This window comes from Armigeres subalbatus, chromosome 3, assembly GCF_024139115.2.
Source record: "Armigeres subalbatus isolate Guangzhou_Male chromosome 3, GZ_Asu_2, whole genome shotgun sequence".
Lineage (NCBI taxonomy): Eukaryota > Metazoa > Arthropoda > Insecta > Diptera > Culicidae > Armigeres > Armigeres subalbatus.
This window is the reverse complement of record NC_085141.1, coordinates 183,494,796-183,519,089: the sequence shown is the minus strand read 5'-3', so window position 1 is coordinate 183,519,089 and position 24,294 is coordinate 183,494,796. Positions and strand designations below refer to the sequence as shown.

Sequence of the window (24,294 nt, the reverse complement as noted above, 5' to 3'; positions counted from 1 at the left end):
AGATAACCATTTTTTTACAAGACTTTAAGATCGAGACATCTGGCCAGCAAAAACTCCGTCGTCCTCCGTAGCTTTGAAGGCTACTGATGAGATTAAATTTCCAACACCAGGGCACATAGCCGAACTCTCGCAATCTATTTTTAAAATCAACTCTTTCACACGCATTGTTTTGTGCAATGTCAACCGAGTAGGATTAGTATTTAGTTATGTCTGGTATCCACCCACAGCTTCATTAGCAATTGCGCTATATGAAGTAGGATTGTGTGATCCTACCTGGTTGGTCGTCAGATCCCATCCCGACCACATAAGCGAGGAAAGAGATCGCCACTCGAGTTCAGTTGGACGTTCGCTACGCTTTGCGGCTTTAAAAATGAGGGCGAAGGGGTTGGAGAAAACCTTCCCTTGTCGATATTTCAACAATTTTATAGAAATGCGTTGATCTGGTGGAATCCGTGAGTTATGTTAATTAGATGCCGCTTATGTACTGCTCATGATTTCATAGTTGACGTAACAACCATTGCACTTTCGCTTGTATTTCGAATAATTTAAGGACAAACATCACAAATTTGAATCGTTTTAACCCGCAAGTACTTAAATAAGGTTTGGAACAAGCATTTTATCGATGTTGCAACGGTTGAATTACCCTAATAAACGAGTAATAAGTCAAATTTGATGAAATTTCGAATGGTTGATACGTCAATTATGAAACCATGGGCAGTATAGATGCCTTCAACTCTTATGTTTTGGAATAAGGTCGTAACAAGTTTTATTAGCTTTTTCTATCTCCGCCTCCCTCACATCTTCGTGGTCAAATTTTATTACATATGTCAGGGGGGATTTATTTTTTTACAAAGAAAAATAAAGTTTCGAACTTTTAGAGAAAATTGTTTAAGAAAAATGATGAGCTTTTCGGTTTTATCAATTTATTCCTTTATTTTTTATGTCCCTCCATTTTCACAAAGATCAATGCAACAAAAGAAGAAATTAATAGGTATTTGTCCCGGCCTTGGTCTTAGTTTAATTCCAGTATTCAACAGATGACTTTCTGGTCATCTTTCAGTCGAACAAAACGATAAGTGGTCATCTTCGGATGTAGCGCTTAAATCATTTTGTTTTGCAAACGAGTACCTAAGAACAAGTCGCAGAATGCTAGCTGCCTTTAAGGTTCACACATCGATAAACCGTTCTTTACACTGAATTTTATGCCGAGAAACCATCTTGTCTCATAATCCTCTATTTTGAAAATGTTTGGTTTCATTCTAGCAATTGATCACGGAGAATGGGGCGGCCCAAGTTCCTGTGCAGCACGGTTGTGCCAGTGCGATCTCTCTTTGTCTAAGTGCTTAAGACGTTACCATTGTCCTGGAAAGCGCAACGTTTGTACGACATCCCCTCTAAGACTGCTACAGAACTTGATCATGGTGTTCTGAACATCCCACGTGAGTTAACCGATGCCAAATAGTTTTACCTTCGTTCAAATTCCTCAAGTACAAACTAAAACTCTGTAAATGTGCAATAAAGTTAATTTTTTGATTTATTTCTAATGATAGAAAACATAATGCTGTACTGTGTTTTGATCTTATCCATCAATACCAATTTTACTAAATACTTAACTTATCCGAAAACATTTGATTTAGCTTTTAATGAGTATATCGTTTCCATAGTGCGATATGGAGTGCGACTTAGAGATAACAAGGTAATATGAAATAAATAGATCCTGATGATGACAGCGCCCTGTGAAAATGATTTTAGCATGGACCAAATATACAACAAGTTGTAAGCTTTTAATCATATGATGCGGTTCCTTAGATAATGTTTGATTAATTGGATGCAAACGACCGAGTCTTCCGCACTGTCGTGTCCACTGTCTGCAATGGAGATGAGTATGGGTTAGATGTTTGTCGAATATGTTTAACCCTCAAACTGCCGGGACGAATCTTGACAACTTAAAACAGCTCGTTCTCGGTCAATTTTTACCTAAATTGCAAGCGGTTTCAACTGTGATCAAGGGGAATAGTAGTTCCAGCATGTAGAGGGGTAAAATGCTCAGGATGACCCTCCCTCTTTTAGAGGGAGGAGTTTTGAAGTGTGGCATAAGTCATTTTTTGAGCAAATGTACAGAATTTTGCAACTTTTAACATCATAACAGGTATTTTAGTATAAGTAAATAATGGTCAATGTGAATGGTTGACATCAATGGCCTAATAGACATAAATTGATCTCCGGATGACCTCCGAATAGGTTCTGGAAACCCGGAATATCCGGTATAAAAGGCCAGCATAGAATCACCGAACATATCGGTCTTCCGACACCTCAAACTTCTCAGAACCTCATAGATAACTTAGAAAACACCATAGTTTCTTGGTAGGGTAAAACTGGCCATTTGATGGCCACGGAACAGGTTCCGGGAACCCGGAATTTCCGGTACAAAAGGCCAAGATAAAACTACATAACAAATTAGGCTTCCAATACCTCAAACTTCTCAGAATCTCATGAGTAATTTAGAAAATGCCTTGGTTTCTTGGTAGGGTAAAACTGGCCATGTGATGGCCACGGAACAGGTTCCGGAAACCCGAAATTTCTGGTACAAAAGGCAAACATAAAACTACATAACAAATTTGGCTTACGACACCTCAATCCTCTAAGAATCTCATGAGTTATCTAGAAAACACCTTAGTTTCTTGGTAGGGGAAAACTGGCCGTGCGATGGCCATGGAACAGGTTCCGGAAACCCGGAATTTCCGGTAAAAAATGGCCCACATAAAACTACAAAACAAATTAGGCTTCCGACACCTCAAACTTCTCAGAATCTCATGAGTAATCTAGAAAACGCCTTAGTTTTTTGGTAGGGTAAAACTGGCCGTGTGGTGGCCAGGTTCCGGAAACCCGGAATTTCCGGTAAAAAATGGCCAATATAAAGCTACAAAACAAATTAGGCTTCCGACACCTCAAACTCCTCAAAATCTCATAAGTAATTCAGAAAACGTCATAGTTTTTCAGTAAGGTAGAACTGGCCATGCAATGGCCACGGAACAGGTTCCGGAAACCCGGAATTTCCGGTACAAAAGGCCAAGATAAAACTACATAACAAGTTAGGCTTCCAATACCTCAAACTTCTCAGAATCTCATGAGTAATTTAGAAAATGCCTTAGTTTCTTAATAGTAAAACTGGCCATGCGATGGCCACGGAACAAGTTCCGGAAACCCATAGTTTCCGGTTCAAAAGGCCAGCATAGAAGCGGTCTTCCGATACCTCAATCCTCTAAGAATCTCATTAGTATTCCCGATAACGCCATAGTTTTTGGTAGGGTAAAACTTGGCATGTGATGATCACGGGACAGGTTCCGACAGCCCGGAATTCACGATACAAAAAGTCAACATAGAACTAAAAAACAGGTCCAAGCCCTTATCTTACCTTACACCTTACTTCTCCGGTACTAAAGACCAACGTAGAACTACAAAATAAATCAGTCTTCAAACATTTTTATGTACCACTTTGACCAGCTATTAGATCTATTGCAGCATTCCCCGTATTCTTAATGTATAGGTGCATCTCCAATTACTCCAATACTATTGATAAGCAATGCAGTTACGGTTTCGATATAGTTCTTGTTTTTTTTCTCAAGAGGATCATGATAGCCTATTTGGACTGTTTACTGAGAGCAATCTCATTGAATGTGCGCCCCTTATCAATAAGAATTCAATCCTTTCTTGAGAAAACAGAACAGTAATACTGTTATTCGAACAAGTATCGAAGCCCTAGCTACCTCTTTGTCTTGCTTCTACAATATCACTAGGGCTCGGTTTGGTAGATCTTACTCCGTAAGACACTACGTAAAAGTGATTTATTCAACGTTACAGGAAAAAGCCTACATAGAACTACAAAATAAATCAGTCTATCGACCCTCAAATGGCCACGGAACAGGTTCCTGAAATACAGGATTTCCAGTGAAAAAGACCTACATAGAACATCTGTATAAATCAGTTTTCCGACACCTTGAACTTCTGAGAATTTAACAAGTTATCCAGATAACGCCAAATTGCTCTTTACTGGCAATTTTATAGCCACAGAACAAGATTCGAGTCCCTGGAATGCCCATTTCGATAGCCTAACGTGGCCTTTTGTACCGGATATTTCGGGCTCCCGAAACCTATCATTAAACTATGGCGTTTTCAAAATTACTCATTAGATTCTGAGAAGTTTAAAGTGCCGGAAGACCGCTTAATTTCGTGGTTCAATGATGGCTTTTTATACTGCTTGTTACGGGCTTCTGGAATCTATTCCGTCATCACTTGGCCAGTTTTACTCTACCAAGGAACTAAGACGTTTTCTGGATTACTTAAGATATTCTGAGCAGTTTGAGGTGTCGGAAGACTTATTTGTATTCTAGTTTTACAGTGACCGGCATAATAAAAAGCCCACTCGCCGTTTTTCATACAAAATGGTCAACTTTGGAGATCTAGATCTCGATTGAGTGTGAACCAATTTTGCTGAAAATTTGACCAAAGCTCAGATATAACTTGAATTTTACCACACCTGAGTTTCGACCATATTGATTCATAGGGTAAAAAATTATCGCGGTAATACCAAAATGAATTTTTTGGAATTTATTTTTTAAATATCTTGAATTCTATATTTTGTAAACTGATGACTTATTCAGCAAAAACGCGTATTTTGGCAATACAAAAAAAAAATTGCGGAATATACTTGTACACTAAGAGTTGTAGTTTTCAAGATATTATAAAATCAATTTTTAGCCAAAAAAATCGTTTTGGTATTACCGCTATAATTTTTTACCCTATGAATCAATATGGTCGAGGTGTGGTAAAATTCAGGTTATATCTGAGCTCTGGTCAAATTTTCAGCAAAATTGGTTGACACGCAATCGAGATCTAGATCTCCAAAGTTGACCATTTTGAATGAAAAACGGCATGTGGGCCTTTTATTATGCAGGTCATTGTATGTTTGCCTTTTGTACCGATGATTCCGGGTTTCCGAAACACTGTCCATGGTCATGGCCATGGACAGTTCTACCTTAACAAAAAACTATGCTAAAAACTATGGCATTTTGTTAGTTACTCATGAGTTTTTGAGAAGTTTGAGGTATCGAAAGACTGATTTGTTTTGACGTTGGCCTTTTGTACCGGGAATTTCGGATCTCTGGAACCTATACCGTGGCCCTACTAAGAAACTAAGACGTTTTCTAGATTACTCATGAGAATCTGAGAAATTTGAGGTGTCGGAAGCCTGATTTGTTTTGTATGGTTTTTTTTACCGGAAATCCCGGGTTTCTGGAACCTGTTTCATAGCCATCAAATGGCCAGTTTTACCCTACCAAGAAACTATGGCGTTTTCTAAGTTACTTGTGCGATTCAGAGAAGTTTGAGGTGTTGGAAGACCGATATATTCCGTGATTCTATGATTCTATTTAGACCGGATATTTCGGGTTTCCGGAACCTGTTCGGTGATCATCCGAAAGCCAATTTATATCTATTTGGCTATTGTTGTCGACCATTCGCATTGACCATTAATTAGTCATACTAAAACATCCGTTATGATGATGATTTCAAAATACTAAACATTTGCTCTAAAAATGACACTTCAAAACTCCCCCTCTAAAAGAGGGATGGTCATCCTGAGCATTTTATCCATCTACTTTCTGGAACTACTATTCCCCTCGACCACAGTTGCAACCGCTTGCATTTTAGTAGAAAATTGACCGAGAACGAGCTGTTTCAAATTGTCAAGATTCGTCCCGGCAATTTGAGGATAAAAAGAAACCTTGGAAATAAATATGTTACCTAATTGTCAATTAATTCATCTAATCCGAGCACCAACATTTTCAGCGTTATTGGTTCATTAGAGGCCCTCCTCAGCGGTGCGGCAAGACCATGCTGAGGGTGGTTGGGCTCGATTCCCGGTGCTGGTCTAGACAATTTTCGTATTGGAAATTGTCCCGACTTCTCTGAGCATAAAAGTATCATCAATGGTAACATGGCTTAGAAATCTCGCAGTTAATAACTGTGGAAGTGCTTAATAAACACTAAGCTGCGAGGCGGCATTGTCCCAGAGGGGGATGTAAGGCCAATGAAGAAGAAGAAGAAGAAAGAAGGTTCATTTATAATTTGGCGTCAGTAGTAAGAACTTCAATTTGAGGGGATAATCAGTCAAGCGATAAGTCAATTGAAAAAACAAGTCAGCCAGTTTCAAATATAACGAAATTTTAATTGTGGTGTCGGAAGCCTAATCTATTTTGTAGTTTTATGTTTGCCACTTTTTACCGTAAATTCTGGATTTCCGAAACCTGTTCCATGGCCATCGCACGGCCAGTTTTACCCTACCAAAAACTAAGGCGTTTTCTAGATTACTCATGAGATTCTGAGAGGGTAGTTTTATGTCGGCCTTTTGTACCGGAAATTCCGGGTTTCCGGAACCTATAAAATGGCCATCGCATGGCCAGTTTTACCCTACTGAAAAACTATGGGGTTTTCTAAGCTACTTATGAGATTCTGAGAAGTTTGAGGTGTCGGACGCCTAATTTGTTTTGTAGTTTTATGTTGGCCATTTTTAACCGGTAATTTCTGGTTTCCGGAACCTGTTCCGTGGCCATTGCATGGCCAGTTCTACCTTACTGAAAAACTATGACGTTTTGTAAGTTACTTATGAGATTCTGAGAAGTTTGAGGTGTCGGAAGCCTAATTTGTTTTGTAGTTTTATGTTGGCCATTTTTTACCGGAAATCTCGGGTTTCCGGAACCTGTTCCGTGGCCATTGCATGGTCAGTTTTACCCTAGCAAGAAACTAAGGCAATTCCTAAATTACTCATGAGATTCTGAGAAGTTTGAGGTATTGGAAGCCTTACTTGTTATGTAGTTTTATCTTGGCCTTTTGTACCGGAAATTCCGGGTTTCCGGAACCTGTTCCGTGGCCATTGCATGGCCAGTTCTACCTTACTGAAAAACTATGACGTTTTGTAAGTTACTTATGAGATTCTGAGAAGTTTGAGGTGTCGGAAGCCTAATTTGTTTTGTAGTTTTATGTTGACCATTTTTTACCGGAAATTTCGGGTTACCAGAACCTGTTCCGTGGCTATTGCATGGCCAGTTTTACGCTACCGAGAAACTAAGGCATTTTCGAAATTACTCATGAGATTCTGAGAAGTTTGAGGTGTCGGACGCCTAATTTGTTTTGTAGTTTCATGTTGGCCATTTTTTACCGGAAATTTCGGGTTTCCGGAACCTGTTCCGTGGCCATTGCATGGTCAGTTTTACCCTACCAAGAAACTAAGGCAATTCCTAAATTACTCATGAGATTCTGAGAAGTTTGAGGTATTGGAAGCCTAACTTGTTATGTAGTTATATCTTGGCCTTTTGTGCCGGTAATTCCGGGTTTCCGGAACCTATTCCGTGGCCATTGCATGGCCAGTTCTACTCTACTAAAAAACTATGACGTTTTGTAAGTTACTTATGAGATTCTGAGAAGTTTGAGGTGCCGGAAGCCTAATTTGTTTTGTAGTTTTATGTTGGCCATTTTTTACCGGAAATTCCGGGTTTCCGGAACCTGTTCCGTGGCCATCAAATGGCCAGTTTTATCCTACCAAGAAACTATGACGTTTTCTAAGTTACCTATGAGATTCTGAGAAGTTTGAGGTGTCGGAAGACCGATATGTTCGGTGATTCTATGCTGGCCTTTTATACCGGATATTCCGGGTTTCCGGAACCTATTCGAAGGTCATCCGGAGGTCAATTTATGTCTATTTGACCATTGTTGTCAACCATTCACATTTATCATTAATTACTTATACTAAAAAATCTGTCACGACGTTAAAAATTTCAAAATACTAAACAATTGCTCAAAAATTGACTTATGCCACACTTCAAAACTCCCCCCTCTAAAAGAGGGAGGGTCATCCTGAGCATTTTACCTCTCTACATGCTGGAACTACTATTCCCCTTGATCACAGTTGAAACCGCTTGCAATTTAGGTAAAAATTGACCGAGAACGAGCTGTTTTAAGTTGGCAAGATTCGTCCCGGCAGTTTGAGGGTTAACGTGTTTCAATAGTTTACCGTTTTCTTGAATGATTTTCTTCAGATTCTCGATACAAAGCGTTTTCAATGCTCGCTTCTTCGGTGGTCCCATTTTGTGCGGATAGAGAACAGATGTGTCCACTACGACGTCGTGAATTAGCTTCAACGCCTTGAAGTCACTTTCTAGACTGTGACCGATTAGAATGGTTTCGGAATTGAACATTGACAGTAGAACAGCTTGAACGTTGTACAAGGTAGTAGTTGTATTTTTCAACATCTGCTCCGTAATACCCGAAAACCTACGAAAAAAGGAGGAAATTAGTTTTAATATAATAACCAAAGCGTTATGTAGAGATTGGGGAGAGCGGGTATGAAATATTATGCATTCAACACATATCCGAAAAACCAGCGCTGTTGAACTAGCAGCACTTCTTACTTCCGACAGTTGAAATAATTATTTTCTGGCAACCGTTATGCATGATTTCTCGCTTAACTTTTCAAAAGGACCTAAGTAACATTTTTTTCATGAATTAATTTGAGTACTGCAATGAAAAGCTTTCATGTTGTTCTGTTGATTGCGCTATTCAAATTAATTCATGAAAAATGTTACTTAGGTCCTTTTGAAAAGTTAAGCGAGATTTCAGCATATCACAAGAAAAGATCTTTTGATCGAAATGGAAACCAAATTTATTTTAATGTCACATTAGAGTACATACAGTCCGGGTGTCGCTATTCGGATTGGTGCTAGACCCCCCATAACTCGTTAAGTTGCGCACAGACTAAAAAAAAATCCCATATAATGGAGGAGAAATCTCGCTTAACTTTTCATAAGGACCTAAGTAACATTTTTTTCATGAATTAATCTGAGTACTACAATCAAAAGCTTTGATATTGGTATGTTGATTGCAAAATTCAATGAAAAAATGTTCCTTAGGTCTTTTTGAAAAGTTAAGCGAGAAATGTTGTGTGTGTGGTTTCCCCAGCAGTGTTCCAATCATGTTTTTCAAATTTTCAATTAAATGTAATCATTATGTTGCTGCCAAGAAAGGCTCCGTAATTGCAAAGTGGATTGATCCGAAGATAAGAGTAAAATCAGCAGTGATTCAAATCGTTCGGGGCTGTCAGTTTGAATATGAATCTGAAACATTAATTTTCCCAGCAGCTGTTCTAGATTTATTTTTTATACCAATCAAATGTCAAAAAGATAAAACTGGTATAACGTTCCGTTCTATTTTCTGCAGATTTGAACCACGATTGAATCACGAGATTCAAATTGTATTAATCAAATTGGACCTAAGTACCGCTTTTTCTATCCTCGCTTCTTTTCTCTATCCGACTTGCATTGCATTCCTACCGATTCATTCAAGTAAAAGCGCGGCTACAGAGAAGACCAGATTGAACGTGACTGAATTTAAATTCTGGCCATGGCTTGAATTTTCTTTCGATTTCACGAAATCACGAAATCACACGAAAGTGGCCACAAGGCTCAGAAACTTTGAAATTCTTCTTCTTATTGGCATTATACCACCCCCTCCTCCTACACTGGAATATTAATGCCTTGCAGCTTAGTGTTCCTCAAGTTTTTCCACATTTGTTAACTGCGAGGTTTCTAAGCCCATTTGCCATTTTAGAATTTGAATATCACGAGGCTAACAAGATGATACATTTATGCCCACAAAAATGTCAACCCACCTTCAGGATTGGCCTTTTTTTAGCCGCGCATCTTACCGCACCCTTTGCTGAAAGTCTCGCTAATAAAGACAAAAAAAAAGCTGTGAAAATGCTTAACCAGAACACGCGCTCGGTCTGTATACATCGTTTTTTTGCTCTTTAAAAAAATGCTAGTTAGCTAGTATTTTTGATGTGTCCGCCAACGGCCTGGGAAAGGAGCAGTCGACTAAGTCGTCATCGCGGCCAGGCGATGGACACGGGTCATCGCCGATCGTAGTTCGGATGAACTACGGTTCGAAAAAGCAGCAGGTCTCGCAGGCCGCGGTAAAATCTTCGTTTGTTGACAAAGAGATGGGTCGCCGTGGCATAAATTCGATCGGCGGGATGCCGTCATCTGCTGAGCAGTTCAATGCCCAGCTTCCGCTGACTCTGGTGCCTTCATTTCATTTCATTTCATTTATTTAGTTAACATCTAAACAGATAACACTGAATCAACAATTTGACGCCACAATGCACGGTTCGAGGCCGCATCTCTCCATCCTCGGATACGCCCCACGCTCGCCAAGTCGTTCTGCACCTAGTCTGCCCATCTCGCTCGCTGCGCTCCACGCCGTCTCGTACCTGCCGGATCGGAAGCGAACACCATCTTTGCAGGGTTGCTGTCCGGCATTCTTGCAACATGTCCTGCCCATCGTACCCTTCCGGCTTTAGCTACCTTCTGGATACTGGGTTCGCCGTAGAGTTGGGCGAGCTCATGGTTCATTCTTCGCCGCCACACACCGTCTTCTTGCACACTCTGGTGCCTTAATGATGCCGAATCAATTGACGTTGCTATCCGACGACAAAGAAAGAGATGCCATAAATGGCGGTAGTAATGTGAATCGTTGGGTTCCTTTTTCCACCAAAATAATTATCGTATACAGTTCTAGTGTTTCCTAGATATCCGTGACGTCGGTGGCAAAAAATGATTACAGTCTGCTGGTGGGTAAAAACAACATTCATATTCGGGTGAAAACCAAATCTCACTTTTCTGTCTTCGTGAGCACGCTGAAAGCTTCGCCACTTAAGTCCTATACGCACGGAACCTGGAAACAAAGTGCGTGAGATGCGGTGAACGTCATCAGATATCGGAGTACTCTCTATATGCAAAGGGCGACGCTACTGCCCACAAGGAGCGTTATCAAATCCGCTGTGCCAACTGAAATCAAAACCATACAGCGAACTACACGGGCTGTCCGACTCGACTCAAGCAGCTACAAGATTTGACTACAAAGAAGAGGACGAGACCGTCCCCCAGGAATAACTCTGCAAAGGTTTCGACCATTACTTTACCTACCTCCACGGTGCTGGATGGCGACCTCAGTCATCTGCTAGGCAGCATAACAAACTCGAATCCTATGTATTCTCAAGTTGTCCAGGAAAGCCCTCATCCTGGTTTATCTAACTTGTTTTCCGTTGAGGAGTTCATTAGACTCGCTAGTGAGGTCTTTGCAAGATTTTCGAATTGCCAAAATGCCATTCCATCCAGAACAAGGCTGTGGATTTTTCCACCTCCTCGAGACACATGGAATCGACATCGCTGTAATTACTGAAACTTGGCCGCAGCTCAACAAATCAGTGCACCATTGTGAGAGCGGATCGAAAACCGCCGAACGCCACCTATGGGGGAGGAGTGGCGATTCTGGTGAGGAACGGAATTCCTTACTGTAAACTGGAAACTTCTACGTGAGCAATTGAAACCTTCGGGATTGTGTACTACCCGGTTGAGACAAGATACGCCTGCTTAGCAACATACTATGAACGCCAACTATGTCGATGCTGAAGAACTTAAATAACGGCAGCAACAAATTGTGGAAGTTGAACTGCAACATCCGGAACACGGTGAAACACAGCCCCCCCCCCCTCGATAAAGCTGAAGCATTCGCAACAGCATTTGCTGCTGCCCACAGCAATGATTAACCGGGCGATCCTGGAACTCTGGCTGCCGTGAAAATAGCAATTGATCAAATTCGTACGGCAAGCCCTATCGCTCCTAATGCTGCTCTTAACCGAGAGAGGTTAAGTCAATCGCTTGCACGTTGAAAATACGAAATCTCCCGGGAAATACGAAATCTGGAACAGCTGTTTTAAACACATTCCAAAAAAGGGGTAATCGCTTTGACCAAGATCTTCAACGCATGCCTAGTCATAGGTTACTTTCCGATCGGATGGAAGAATTCCAAATGAAATAGCCTTCCCGAAGGCTAATAAGGATAGCACCAACCCCAATAACTACCGACCGATAAGTCTCGTGAGAAGCCTAAGTAAAGTCATCGAAAGAGTAATCCTCGCCCGGTTAAACCGACACCTGGAGTCAGAGGAAGTCATTCCACCCTAACACTTTGGCTTCAAAACGGGACACTCAAAGTTGCACCAACTCGCTCGTATAGCTTGAGCTTGATTGACTGCTCGTAGTTGCTACTCCATTGGGACCAGATCAGCTGTTCTTGCACAGGGAACCAACAGATGTTTGCTTGGGACTAGCACACATATCTTCAATGTACAGGTACTGGTGATCTCATTTGTTAGGTCATACTGGCGCCTGCCACGTCAGAATGCAAGTCAATGTAGGGAAGGGGGAGGAAATGATGATGCAATCACTCGCACACTGCAAGCCTAATATACCTCTGCAGTTGCCACGAGTTCATGCGGAATTTGTTGGAATTTCTGGGTAGGTTGGAGAGGCAGAGGTCCGTCTTGGTTAACGAGCTGCCAATGTGATAAGATAGGAGAAGGTATCTAATGGAATTTCTAATTGGATGTAGGAAACAAAGCTCTATAGTTCATTTCCAATTCTAGCAGATTACTGTTAGAATATGCAAGTTTAAGGTATAGGAATAGTAATGGAAACGGTATGGAAGTCCATTTCCAGTTCTAGCGATTGCTAGAACATGAGAAATAAAGAGAAAGATACAAAGTAGGAGAATGGAACGGACCTGGGATTGAACCCACGACCTCCTGCGTATGAGGCAGAAGCAGTAGCCATATGACTACCAAGCCCGCTCAAAGTTGCACCAACTCGCTCGTATAAAACAAAAAGTGGAGCGCGGATTCTCTTCCCGAATATGTTTTTCGTCAATTCCGTAAATATTTTCCGGTATGCAAAAATTTGCTTTTAGAGCCCCTATCGTACCACAGCAATAACAAAATGATGTTGAAATTGATTAATAAAAAAACGAATTCATTTGATATTGCTACGTTTCTTACATGCATAATTCTTGCGGATGTTGTTGTTCTTATGTTGGAAAGACGAGTAACGGTGACTACTCCTTAGTACGCAATGCCCACCCTGAGATCAAGAACCGCGGTAAGCTAGTTTGGCACGGTTCAACGTTCACTGTCAGATGTAAGGCCCGAATTGTGCCCTTGGAATTGCGAGGTGGAGAGTAGCCTCCGTCGGCATTCTTCCAACCTTGTCCTCAAAGGAACATAATACATCTTCAAGGTAAAGTAGGTAAGAATATGGGTCGTTGAATGAGAAATTGACTAACCTCGTATTATAGTCAACCACTTTGTTCGTAGGCTTCACTAACGCGTCATAAACTGTTTTCTCGTTAATGTCCACAACAGTAACGCGAGTGAGTTCCAATCCACCCGTCGTGTAGCACATTTCGCAATCCAACGCAAAGACGTCCTTTTTCGACGGCACGTAACCCTCGGCCGGATCGATAGTTTTGACGAATCCAGTTAGATCATCGTAGTCGATGTAGCTGCTCACGTGATAATTGGCATACATGCAACCAGCCGTTCCAGCAGGTTGTTGGCAACAGCTGTGCAGGTTATCTGCAAAGCCCCTACGGTAGCACGTACTTTTCGCGTGGTAGTTGCAGGAGTCAACGGCTGGTTCCTCGTACGTTTCCAAATTGAACACTTTGGAACACCTTGAACAGTAGCGTTCCTCCTCGTTCGGAGGACGAGATGGTTTCGCGGTGTGTATTTTTGCCTTTCCTGGGATGTCAGTCGGACGTGGGAATCCATTCGTCTTAAGCTGATCGTCAGTCAAAATGCAGTCGTAAATCATTTTGTATGCCATCGTTGATGGTGCGTTATCAATCGTGTAGGCCGATTTAACTTCCGTTTTGCTAAAACAAAGGGATACTTTAATGAGGAAAAGTGGATTGATGCTAGAATCTTACAGTTTTTTATTCACACTCCATGATATGTTGTGAGCCATTTTACCAGCCAAAATCACATCGTGAGATATAGTTTTGTTCCTGTAAGAAATGAATATTTATGATTTATTTTGAAAACATTTTAATTAGATCGTTAGATAGTTGTCTACTGCCATGCCACATGAAACTTGTAGATGATCAACGCACTTGGGGTTTTTGAACAAAAGGACTTGCGTATGCACATATTAGATGTTGATAAGGTGAATAAACGCAATGAAATGAATCATTTTGAGAACGAGTCTTTGTGTATACGCATGTCATTAGAATGTCATTTAGGTAAACTACTTCTTCCAACAAAACAAGGTATAATGAGATCAGGTTTATTGTAATCTGTTGAATCTTCTGGTTTATACTGTCATATTGTGTTCCTATAGAAGGAGGCATTTAAGATGTTTTTTTATACATAAAAAATTTCACCCGATAAAGAAATGTGAATTGACCTTTTATTTTCAATAAGACAAAAAAAAGGTCAATAAATGCCGATGATTCAATATTGCATTACAAAAGTTTAAATACCGCCATCGGGGGTGACAATGGGTCCGGGGGGTGAGAATGGGTCATCGCTCTCACCGGCAGTCTGGAGGTCGTAGAGCAAAATCGTTCAAAAAGATTATCTTATATTTTAGTCTTCTTGCCCTCAGATACATTCAATCTATTCTACAAGCACTCTAAGTAGTTGAAACAGTGACTCATTCTCACCCCCATTTGACCCATTGTCATCCCCGATGACGGTAGCTAAATAATGCATTCGCTATACAATGCTCATCACTTAAAAAAGGATTGGAACCTACTTTTTCAGCCCAATAAGAGAAGCTACCTGTCTTCAGCTAAATGGATCGAAACCCATCATTTAGGAACTTTATTAAATCATACTTACTTCTCCGCAGTTTCGCTGCCCGAATCCACCGCTTCCTTGCGCAGTTTGTTAATGGTCAAAAGAGCGCTACTTTTGTAAATCATCGGAGTTTTGCACTTCTTCATTACGGCCAGTTCTTCAGTTTGTGCTCGATCGTAGGCATCTTCACAATCGCTGTAGATGTTCAAACAGTGCTTAATCATTAGATTGTAATACTGCATCCGTACGTTGAAGGAAATTTTGGTCGAGTCCGCTTCCAGCATGGGTGGAGCCGCTTTCGTTGGTGCTGTTGGTTGAGATGGAGGAGGAGCGGTGTTTATTGCAGAAGAAGTAGACGCTGCTGGTGGCGTTGCTACTGTCGGAACGGTATGAGCCACTCGACCACTCCCTTTGGGGGCAGTTTGCGCTGGTGTCCCAATGCCTTTCATTTTTCTCAATTGTTCAATTTTTTCCTTGGCCTTTTGAAAAGCTAACACGTTCACAGCTGGTGTGAAGCGACCTAGAAGAATGGTTACAGGATTAGATATTAATAATGGGATGACGTAGTTTGGTTATACTTCTTGGCGTAGTGGTAACTAATGTGTCTGGTGGTTTGCTGTAGAAACTAGTGGTACTAATCGGGGACACCGGCGATTTTTCGGTGATTGGAGGACTAGTCACAGCTGTTGGACTTAGAACCGGCGATCGTGGTGACCCGTTACTAAGTCTAGGTGTTATGGGTTTACTCATTGCCTTTCGGGTATCCTCCTCAATGCGTTTCTTGTTATCCTCCTCGAACCGCTGTTTGGCTACAAATTCTTCTTGCTGCTTCCGGACGGCTTCTTGACGTTGATATACAGACTAAAAATAGAATTTTCGTGAACAATTTCCAGAACTGAAATAAACCACCTGCTATTCAACTTACTCGCATAGCTTCTTGTACGTGGTTGGTTCTCTTGGTCGGGGCAGGCTGCGTACTACTGCTGGGTTTTACATTCGAAGTACTCTCATGTGCGACTCGCTTCTTCCGGTTTTCGTCGTAAAACTTTTCGGCAAACATATCGATCAGTTCGACATCACCATCACTGTTTTTCGGGTCCGGCTTTCTTTTGGCTGCTTTTGGTACTGCTTGAACCGTCGAAGCCGGCGGCGGTTCTTCTTCATACTCTTCGAAGATCATTCTGCATTGCCTCATAACTTCATCATCATCGCTGTCGACGTCAATGTCGCTCGGAGGATTATCCAGCAGGTCGCGGTAAATCTCGTCTGCGAGTTCAACTTTTGGTTTAGAAGATGAGGATGAAGACGCGGTGGCTGATTCTGAGGGTTTTTTCTTACTACCTGACGAAGACGATTGTTTACTGCTTTTACTACTTGATTTCGATGAACTTTTGCTAGAACTATGAGATGATTTTGACCTATCCTTATCGGTGTGTGTTTTCCTGTCTTTGTCCTTATTCTTATCCGAAGATTTTGTTCTATCCTTCTCCTTAACTGATTGTTTTTCCTTATCCCGAGAACTATTTTTGTGCTTCGATTGTGAACGATCCTTATTACGCTCTTCTTCTCGGTCAGATCTTGACCTATGTTTTTCGTCTCGATGGGACGAAGATGACGAATGCTTTCTTTCACTGCTGCTCGATGAACTTGGTTTGCGTTCCGAATCTTTTCGGTGACTTTTGTGATCATGCCGGTGATTTTTCTCATCACTCCTGACCTTGTTATGTTTATCACCTGCATGGCTAGATTTATGATGGGTTGATTGAGTAGAACTACTCTTTGCTGAATCTTTCAGCTTATTTGCTTTCTCTTCCAGTGAAATATCCGGCGCAGATGTTTCCTCCGACTCTTTGGATTTGCATTTATCCTCTTTGGGCACGGTTGGAAACACTGACTCGTTGTCATCATGACTCAGTTCTTTACCATTCTGCCCGTTAGTTCTACCAGGCAGTTCTATTTCCTTAATTTTCGGGGCCGGCTCAGCAGCATCTATAGCATTCTCAGTCTTATGTTTCCCGACGGAATCCTCATCTGGCTTGCATTCGATTTGTGGTTCCTCAACTTTATCATGATCATTGTTAGTGACGGTACTGGCCTTAGTGCTAGGAACATATTTTGCCGCCAGAATGGTCGGCATCGGAATATATTCCAACTTCGGTTTCTTTTTAACTGGACCATCTTGAAGTGATGAAGCTTCTGAAGCATTATTCTGATTCAAAAGACTCCTCGGTGTTGCACTGTAAGTTGCTCTTACTGGCGCTTCTGTAAGACAAAAAAACATTTTTTCATGTTGTTTCATGTTTTTAAACTGAAATATAAACCTGGTTTTAAGTGCCGGAAGTGGCAGAATGGACGAGAGCACAAATCTTTTTCGAAAAAGGGGCAATTTATGGAGCGGAATAATCCAGTTGCTGGAAGCATTTCTTTTGATTTCCACTGTGAATGTACTCTTTCTGCTAGCTTATATTTTACATAGAACTATTTAACTGAACATTAGCCAAATCCTACAGAAAACCAATCAATTATTAAACACTAAATTTTGTTTTAAAATAAAAGGTAAACGCAAAAACCATCATCACCGCTGGTTTTGATTTGACAACGGAATATGGTTGACAGTTGTTTTTTTTTAACGGGACAACGGGAATGCACGGCTGTCATTCGAGAATTATCAAGCCGTTTATAAAAAGTTGTAATCGCACACCCAAAAAAATCTGCACGTTGATTCCACCTGAAATGTGACCTTTCCCGTCAAAAACTTTTATTCGCTCAATTGATTCTATATGGCTTAGGGTCTGTCTCATTTGGAGTATTAAACTTAAAAGTGACAGTTCGAAAATAAACAAATCACCCCGTTATAAGAATGGCTGGTGCTACCCAGCAATTCCAATAGGACATCGATGGAAAATGATTCGATATCTGTCAAAAGTAATCTTGCTCTGCGAGCAGGGTTATTCGGTAATTATTGAAATGTCACTTTTAAGTTTAATTTCAGTTTAATTATCCAATTGAGACAGAACCTTAAGGTCAACTTTCTCAAAGAACCCACATATTTTATGAACACTGTTAGATGACTTTACCCATTAATGGGTACTGTGTTATTGTTGATATTATTCCCACCGTGAAAAATTCACCCATTTTCTTGAAAAAGTGCCACTACCCATTTTAATGAGTAGTGGCGCTTTTGAAGAAAATGGGTGAATTTTCACGGTGGTAATATCAACAATAACACAGTACCCATTAATGGGTAAAGTCATCTAACCGTGAAGCTTCTAACTATTTTTAAAATCGAAAACAAAAAAAGAAAAAGTGCTGCACGTGTGAACCGGCCTGAAAAATTCGCACACATCTTTTCAACATTATTTGCTGATCTAAATGACAATGAAGGAAAAATACATACGATTCGACAGTTAAGAGCCCCGCACATGGGAAAACTGTCAAACGCAACGCAAACGTATGCTATGTGCGGGGCTCTTTAGGTACCAAACATGTTTCGGACAGCAGAACAAAGGGAACCGAAGCGACAATCTTTATCTGGTAACTAAAATATCTTTTATAAAATCAGCTGTTTTTAAATATCTCGTGAAAAGGCATATATAACGAGATACAGTATCCAGGTTTTTACGCTAGCCATAAATCAACTATGGCAGTTCAATTTTGACACTAACTGTGTACAATGATTATGGTATAATTCTCGTTGCCTAGGAATCCTACAGAATTGTTTATGGAGCGAAAATTTTCACCTTGTTTATTTTGAAGCGTATCGTAGCGAGTCGTCCATAATTTATTATTCATATATTTTAATTATTTTTTATTGTTTTAGGTCTTTAAATTCAAGATTACTATTTCACTGTCTCTGTTATCATAGAGTCATAAACTCTGCTATCGAGATCAAGAAATTGGGATCTCGGGATCGGTTGCAGGTGGTTGCAGCTAATTTGTCCCCACATCTCCAGCTGAGGACGCTGTTGTTAGGTACAAAATGAGACGGTTCCAGAAAGACGAGGATTAATAACTCCGTTCAATTTTGACAAAGCACTTTGGACCTATTTAAGAACTTGTCCCATTCCCTTTGGATGACGTCACCCTCGGAGGATTACACTTGAACTCTCTGTCCTGGTGGTTTGTCACATTAACAAATTTTGTATCACCAGTAGGAAAACCTTCGGCTGCGGAATTTGTATATCCCATTACGAAGGCCAAAATATGGTTGGATAGACAGCACACTTGGAATTCCAGCAAATTCAATAGCGAGAATCCACTGGACAAATATAATGATACGACAAAATACAGCATTCGCAATGGATGATGACTGCGAAGGAATACACCGCTGGCTGGGATACCATTAACAATATCGGCTGGGATGAACTCAAGACAAAATTTTCAAAACGACTTATCTGCTTTTGTAAACAAAGATTTAAACGACGATTTGACGAATCTGATAGCTCTCCCACGCAAACCAACACCATTAATAGGTAGGTGAAGGTTTCCGCTACATGTTGATGATGTTGATTTGCGTGGGAGAGCTATCAGATTCGTCAAATCGTCGTTTGAATCTTTGTTTACAAAAGCAGATAAGTCGTTTTGAAAATTTTGTCTTGAACTCAAGTGCGAATTGTTGGAATTATTTTAGAGTGCAACCGTCGCCCCTCGTATTCGGGACAACTTGTATGCTACGGCAAGATGGAAACACTATAGTTGTTGTGTTATCGAATGTTATTGTTTATAGTTTAATGTTATGAATAAATTGTATTCGTTCGTGTGTAGCCAAAGCGACTGGTTGTGTTTTTTCTTCCATCCGATTCCGGTTCGCTTTCTCGGTCCGCTGTTTGTTGTTTTTCACTGTTGCCGCTCCCAACAGGTTATTGGCCCAGGTATGGACGAGAAAGTGAAAATCCGGGGTTCGGCTTCCACAACTGGAGGTTCCGGATGGAAACCGTCCTCGATACGTACGATCTTCTGGATTGTCTCCACCGGGAGATGGGTGAGATCGACGAGCTGCAAGTGGTGGCGGACGATTCCACAAGTGTAAAGTCGGAGAAGAAAAAGAAAATGGTAGAACGGAAAGCCGCAGAGAAAAGATGTAAAGCTGTGATAATTCAGGGGATTGCTGACAGCCAGCTTGAACTAGTGAAAGACTGTTCGACTCCGAAACAAATTTGGGACACGCTGAAGGCGGTGTTCGAACGTCGTGGTGTTGCCGGACAGCTGTTTATTAGGAAACAGCTCCTCACATTAAAGTATGTGGAGGACGTTGATAATAGTTTATCGGAGCACTTGCTTAAGTTCGATCGTTTGATTCGGGAGTTAAAAGAAAGTGGTGCGGCTGTAGAAGAATCTGACGCGATTTGCCATTTGTTGTTGACGTTGCCATCTTCATTTGATTCGGTAGTTACCGCGATCGAGACGCTTCCATCTGGTGTAACAATGGCTTTTGTTAAAAAGCGTTTGCTCGATGTGGAAATGAAGAAACGAAATCTGCTGGCCCCTGGGGGTGATGATGAGGGTGTTGCCATGTTCAGTAGGCAGAGCTGGAGGAAGTTTAGGTGTTTTCGATGCGGTAGAGTTGGACATAGGCAAGCTAATTGTCGAGTGAATGTGTCAGAATTGGATCCGAGTGAGTACAGAGAAACGAGAAGCCAAAAACATAAAGCAGACGTAGTGTTTGAAGAAAAACGTACCTCGGATCGCACGGCGGTTGTATTTATGGCGTCAAAAGAAGAAGAAAATCTAGTGAAGGCGCAGTGGTTCCTAGACTCTGGTGCCACGGATCACATGGTGAAAGACAAAAGTTACTTCAAAACGATGCGGCGTCTTGAACGACCAGTGGAAGTGATAGTGGCAAACGGTGAGAAGCTACGGGCAAAATATTGTGGTGATGTGGAGATGTACGCGGTAGTTGGAAACAAGAAGAAAAAATGCGAAGCGAAGAATGTGCTATATCTACCCGAACTGAGCTGTAATTTATTCTCAGTTAATCGTGTGACGAGAGCCGGTTTGCGTGTCAGCTTCGTAGGCAACAGAGCAGAAGTTAAGGAGAGTGGGGTAGTTGTTGCTGTTGGACATTACAACAATAATCAGTACGAATTAAACATTTGGAAGCGGCGTTAAGTGAAAGTGACATAATTATGCGAAAATGTGTTGATTGAATTGGAGACTATGAGATAACAGAAAGTGCAGAAAAAGTAAAGATGCAAGAAGGAGCAAGGATTGCACCAACGGAATGACGTGTTTTTTGTTTGCGGATTGATGAGGCTTACGGCTAGGAGGGGCCTAAGTGAAAGAGAACCAGTATTGGAGTCTTGGATGAAGACCGTTCTCGAGTAGAGGTTCTGTTTTATGTTTTTCAAAATTGAACTTGAATATAAGATCAAGTTGTCGAGGTTTTGATAAGAAACGATTCTGTGATAATCGATCAATATCTGTGATACTCGGGTTGTCGACTTGAGGAGGGGTGTTGGAATTATTTTAGAGTGCAACCGTCGCCCCTCGTATTCGAGACAACTTGTATGCTACGGCAAGATGGAAACACTATAGTTGTTGTGTTATTAGCCTGTGCACGCGGGGATGTCGACCACCTGGGTCGACATGAGATGACATTTCAATCATTTACCTGGGTCTTTGTTTGTAAACATTGGCATTTTTCTTATATGATGTTGAAATAAGATTCTAACAAGCTACGGCTTCAATAAGAATGCATATTGGAATTATTGGAGAAGCGCGAAAGTAAATTCTATTGGACTTGTTGAACATTCAATGTAATTTAACTACATTTAATAGGGCTTTGATAATTTATTGATATTTTTAGCATTGAATGTTCCTAGATATATAAGACTGGCTTCTGCTTCTTGCAATGGACATATGTACTAACTATATAGAAGCGGCCAAACTTATTCTCATTGAAGTGTTCAAAAAATGCATCCATTCCGTTTGAAAAATCTCATAATCATAAAGGTCTTTGTAAGTTTTCATATAAATTCTGATCTTGCGCATCCTCGTAACGGATGACCAAAGTCGAACCAGTTTTAAAACAATTACTTATCTACAATGTTTTGATTGAACTTGTCTGTATAACTGAATTTTCAAATTAATATTGATCTTAATTTTTTTTTCAATTTTGGGCTTTTAAATGGTACCACTTTTTAATCCTTACAAATACGAAGAACAAGACTTCGGAAATGGCCTAACTCTATAGGGAGTAATACTAACTCGTATTGAGACCTCCAATATTCTATCTAGTTAAGACATACGAGCTATATTATAACATAGTATAGCTTGATGTCTAGGCTCACACATTCGAATTTTACTGGGAATAACACATATGATGTTCAAGATCCTTTTTACCAAGAAAAAAAGGTCGTAGTCAGGATGTGATAACATGGGATGCTTTTTGCAAAGAACAATTATGCACTCAACCTAATTCCGAGCCTAATTCTCTAAAATGTGACTTATTCAAGAAAATGGAATGAAGCCTCAGCTTCTACATAATTATTTACAACGCTAATGATTAAACTTGTATATCGTATACATTGAAACTTTCATTGCTTGTATTCATTATTACGTAGGATAGGATCGAGGATAGGATACACTCGATTTAGTTGAAAACCGGAATACGGGACTAGCGAAGTTGGATTGGCGCGCTAGTCTAGTTAGAGCATCATTATCGGTCGCGAGCATTTTAATCACCCGCGCAGCGCTTTCATTTTAGTTTCGTCACTCGTTTCCGTATCGGTCACTATTTTCGGTTCTCAATTTGGTTGCTGTATTCCGTACCAGTGACGTTTGACAGTTGACAGTTCATCAAATAGCAGCGCTCTTATCGCGCTACCAAATTTGGTTATCTGTCAGTCGCGCAACTGTTATAGCAGCGCGTTTAGTGGCGACCGGTAAAGTGTCAAGCAATGATACTGCGCTGCCAAACGGCTTAAACTCACCACCGGTAATCTTGCCCTTAGGGCCTAATTAGACTAGCGCATTACTAGCGAAGTTAGGTTTAACGTACGGATTGCGAGAAAAATCCAACTTCGATAGTCCTCCATTTCGGTTTTCAACTTGACTAGCGATATTGATTTGAAGAAGTGAAGTTTCCAAATAATTCGGATTAATCTAGGTAAGCATTGATACGGTTTTATTAACGGCTAAAATGTTATAATTTTGAATATCTTCATGGACCAAATCAGAAGGTTTACATATGATATTTGACGTAGAATTACGTTTTTCGAATCGATAAGAAATGGGAGGGGGGTCATTGGTTCAAATTTGGGACCGTCAGGAAAAAAGGTCAGAAAGTAAGAGCCAATAACTCAGCCGTTTTTTATGCATTCTGGAGCTTTTGTTATGAATCGATCAGTTAACTCCTAAGGATTTTAAACAATTATTGTAAACAATTGTTTCAATGCATTTAACTATTGAAAATCCAATTTTGACAGGTAGTGTTCAAATTTCACTTCAAAATAAAATGCCAAAATAAATGCCTAAAAGTAGTTCTACGTTCAATTTGCGGTCGTGTATTTAATACAACATTCTACTTTTTTGGAATGACAACATATGATTAACAGCCAATTTCTTCATATCCACATAACTCTTTATGCAGTGTTTACCCATAGGCTTAAACCTAGTTTGCGCTGTAAGCAGAGTTGAAGAAGTTGACCCCAAGTGATAATCGACCTCATAAATGACACAGACATTATCCATCGCAAGAATTTAATAACTCCGAGCAATACATATGTTTATCCCTTTTAATATAAAAGGATTGACTCAAAAATAATTATCGAAGACTAACTACCACAGCTTTCAAAACTATTATTTGCACTGGTTTCCTCAGCAGTGTTCCATTCATGTTTTCAAATTTTCAATTAAATTAAATTATTATGTTGCGGCCAAGAAAAGCGCCGTAATTGCAAATTGGATTGATCCGTAGAAAAAATGACGCATTTTAATGACTGCTGATTTTACTCTAAAACGATTTTACAATGTTCAACAATTCCAACAGAATTTATTTACGCGCTTTTCCAATGATTCCAATATGCATTCCTATTGAAGCCAAACACCTGTAAGAATCTTATTTCAACATCATATAAGAATAATGCCAATGTTTACAAACAAAGACCCAGGTAAATGATAGAAATGTCATCTCATGTCGACCCGGGTGGTCGACATCCCTGCGTGCACAGGCTAATCGAATGTTATTGTTTATAGTTTAATGTTGTGAATAAATTGTATTCGTTCGTGTGTAGCCAAAGCGACTGGTAGTGTTTTTTTTTTCTTCCATCCGATTCCGGTTCGCTTTCTCGGTCCGCTGTTTGTTGTTTTTTCACTGTTGCCGCTCCCAACACGAATCACTCCGGATCGTTCTCTGTCGCTTTGTCTGGCTGAAGAGTCTTTTACTGGGAAAAAGCTGCTGGAACGAAAATAAATGCGGCCTTGCCTGACCCTAGCCAAACCTTGTTTTCACTGGTTTTGACCATTTATATGATTTTAGCTTGTTCGTCGATTATTCGTTTTACTAATTTTAGCCTAAAGACATAATTAGGGAATCTAACTTGGAATCA

The 24,294-nt window shown here is 40.5% G+C and overlaps 2 protein-coding genes across 5 annotated transcripts in view; one reads left to right on the top strand and one right to left on the bottom strand.

Annotated features, from left to right (window-relative positions):
* The window catches only part of LOC134220097 (uncharacterized), a 32,670-nt gene extending 31,111 nt beyond the window's left edge, over positions 1 to 1,559 (top strand). For all 3 annotated transcript variants that reach the window (XM_062699075.1, XM_062699074.1, XM_062699076.1), the window contains exon 5: positions 1,264 to 1,559. In XM_062699075.1, the coding sequence (XP_062555059.1) occupies positions 1,264 to 1,430 (167 nt within the window). In that variant the 3' untranslated portion in view covers positions 1,431 to 1,559. The remainder of the gene's footprint in view (positions 1 to 1,263) is intronic.
* On the bottom strand, positions 1,512 to 17,404 carry LOC134220095 (RNA exonuclease 1 homolog). 2 transcript variants are annotated; one of them, XM_062699070.1, is made up of 8 exons: positions 17,068 to 17,399; positions 15,672 to 17,008; positions 15,325 to 15,607; positions 14,789 to 15,266; positions 13,876 to 13,953; positions 13,231 to 13,821; positions 8,069 to 8,328; positions 1,512 to 1,868 (listed from the first exon to the last, which is right to left on the bottom strand). In XM_062699070.1, the coding sequence occupies exons 1-8, from the start codon at positions 17,165 to 17,167 to the stop codon at positions 1,789 to 1,791; spliced, it is 3,207 nt and encodes a 1,068-aa protein (XP_062555054.1). In that variant the 5' UTR covers positions 17,168 to 17,399; the 3' UTR covers positions 1,512 to 1,788. The 2 variants fall into 2 exon arrangements, with proteins under 2 accessions (XP_062555054.1, XP_062555055.1); XM_062699071.1 differs by lacking the exons at positions 1,512 to 1,868; positions 8,069 to 8,328 and adding an exon at positions 9,301 to 13,177 and having other exon boundaries at positions 17,068 to 17,404.
* Positions 17,405 to 24,294: the final 6,890 nt, after the last annotated feature.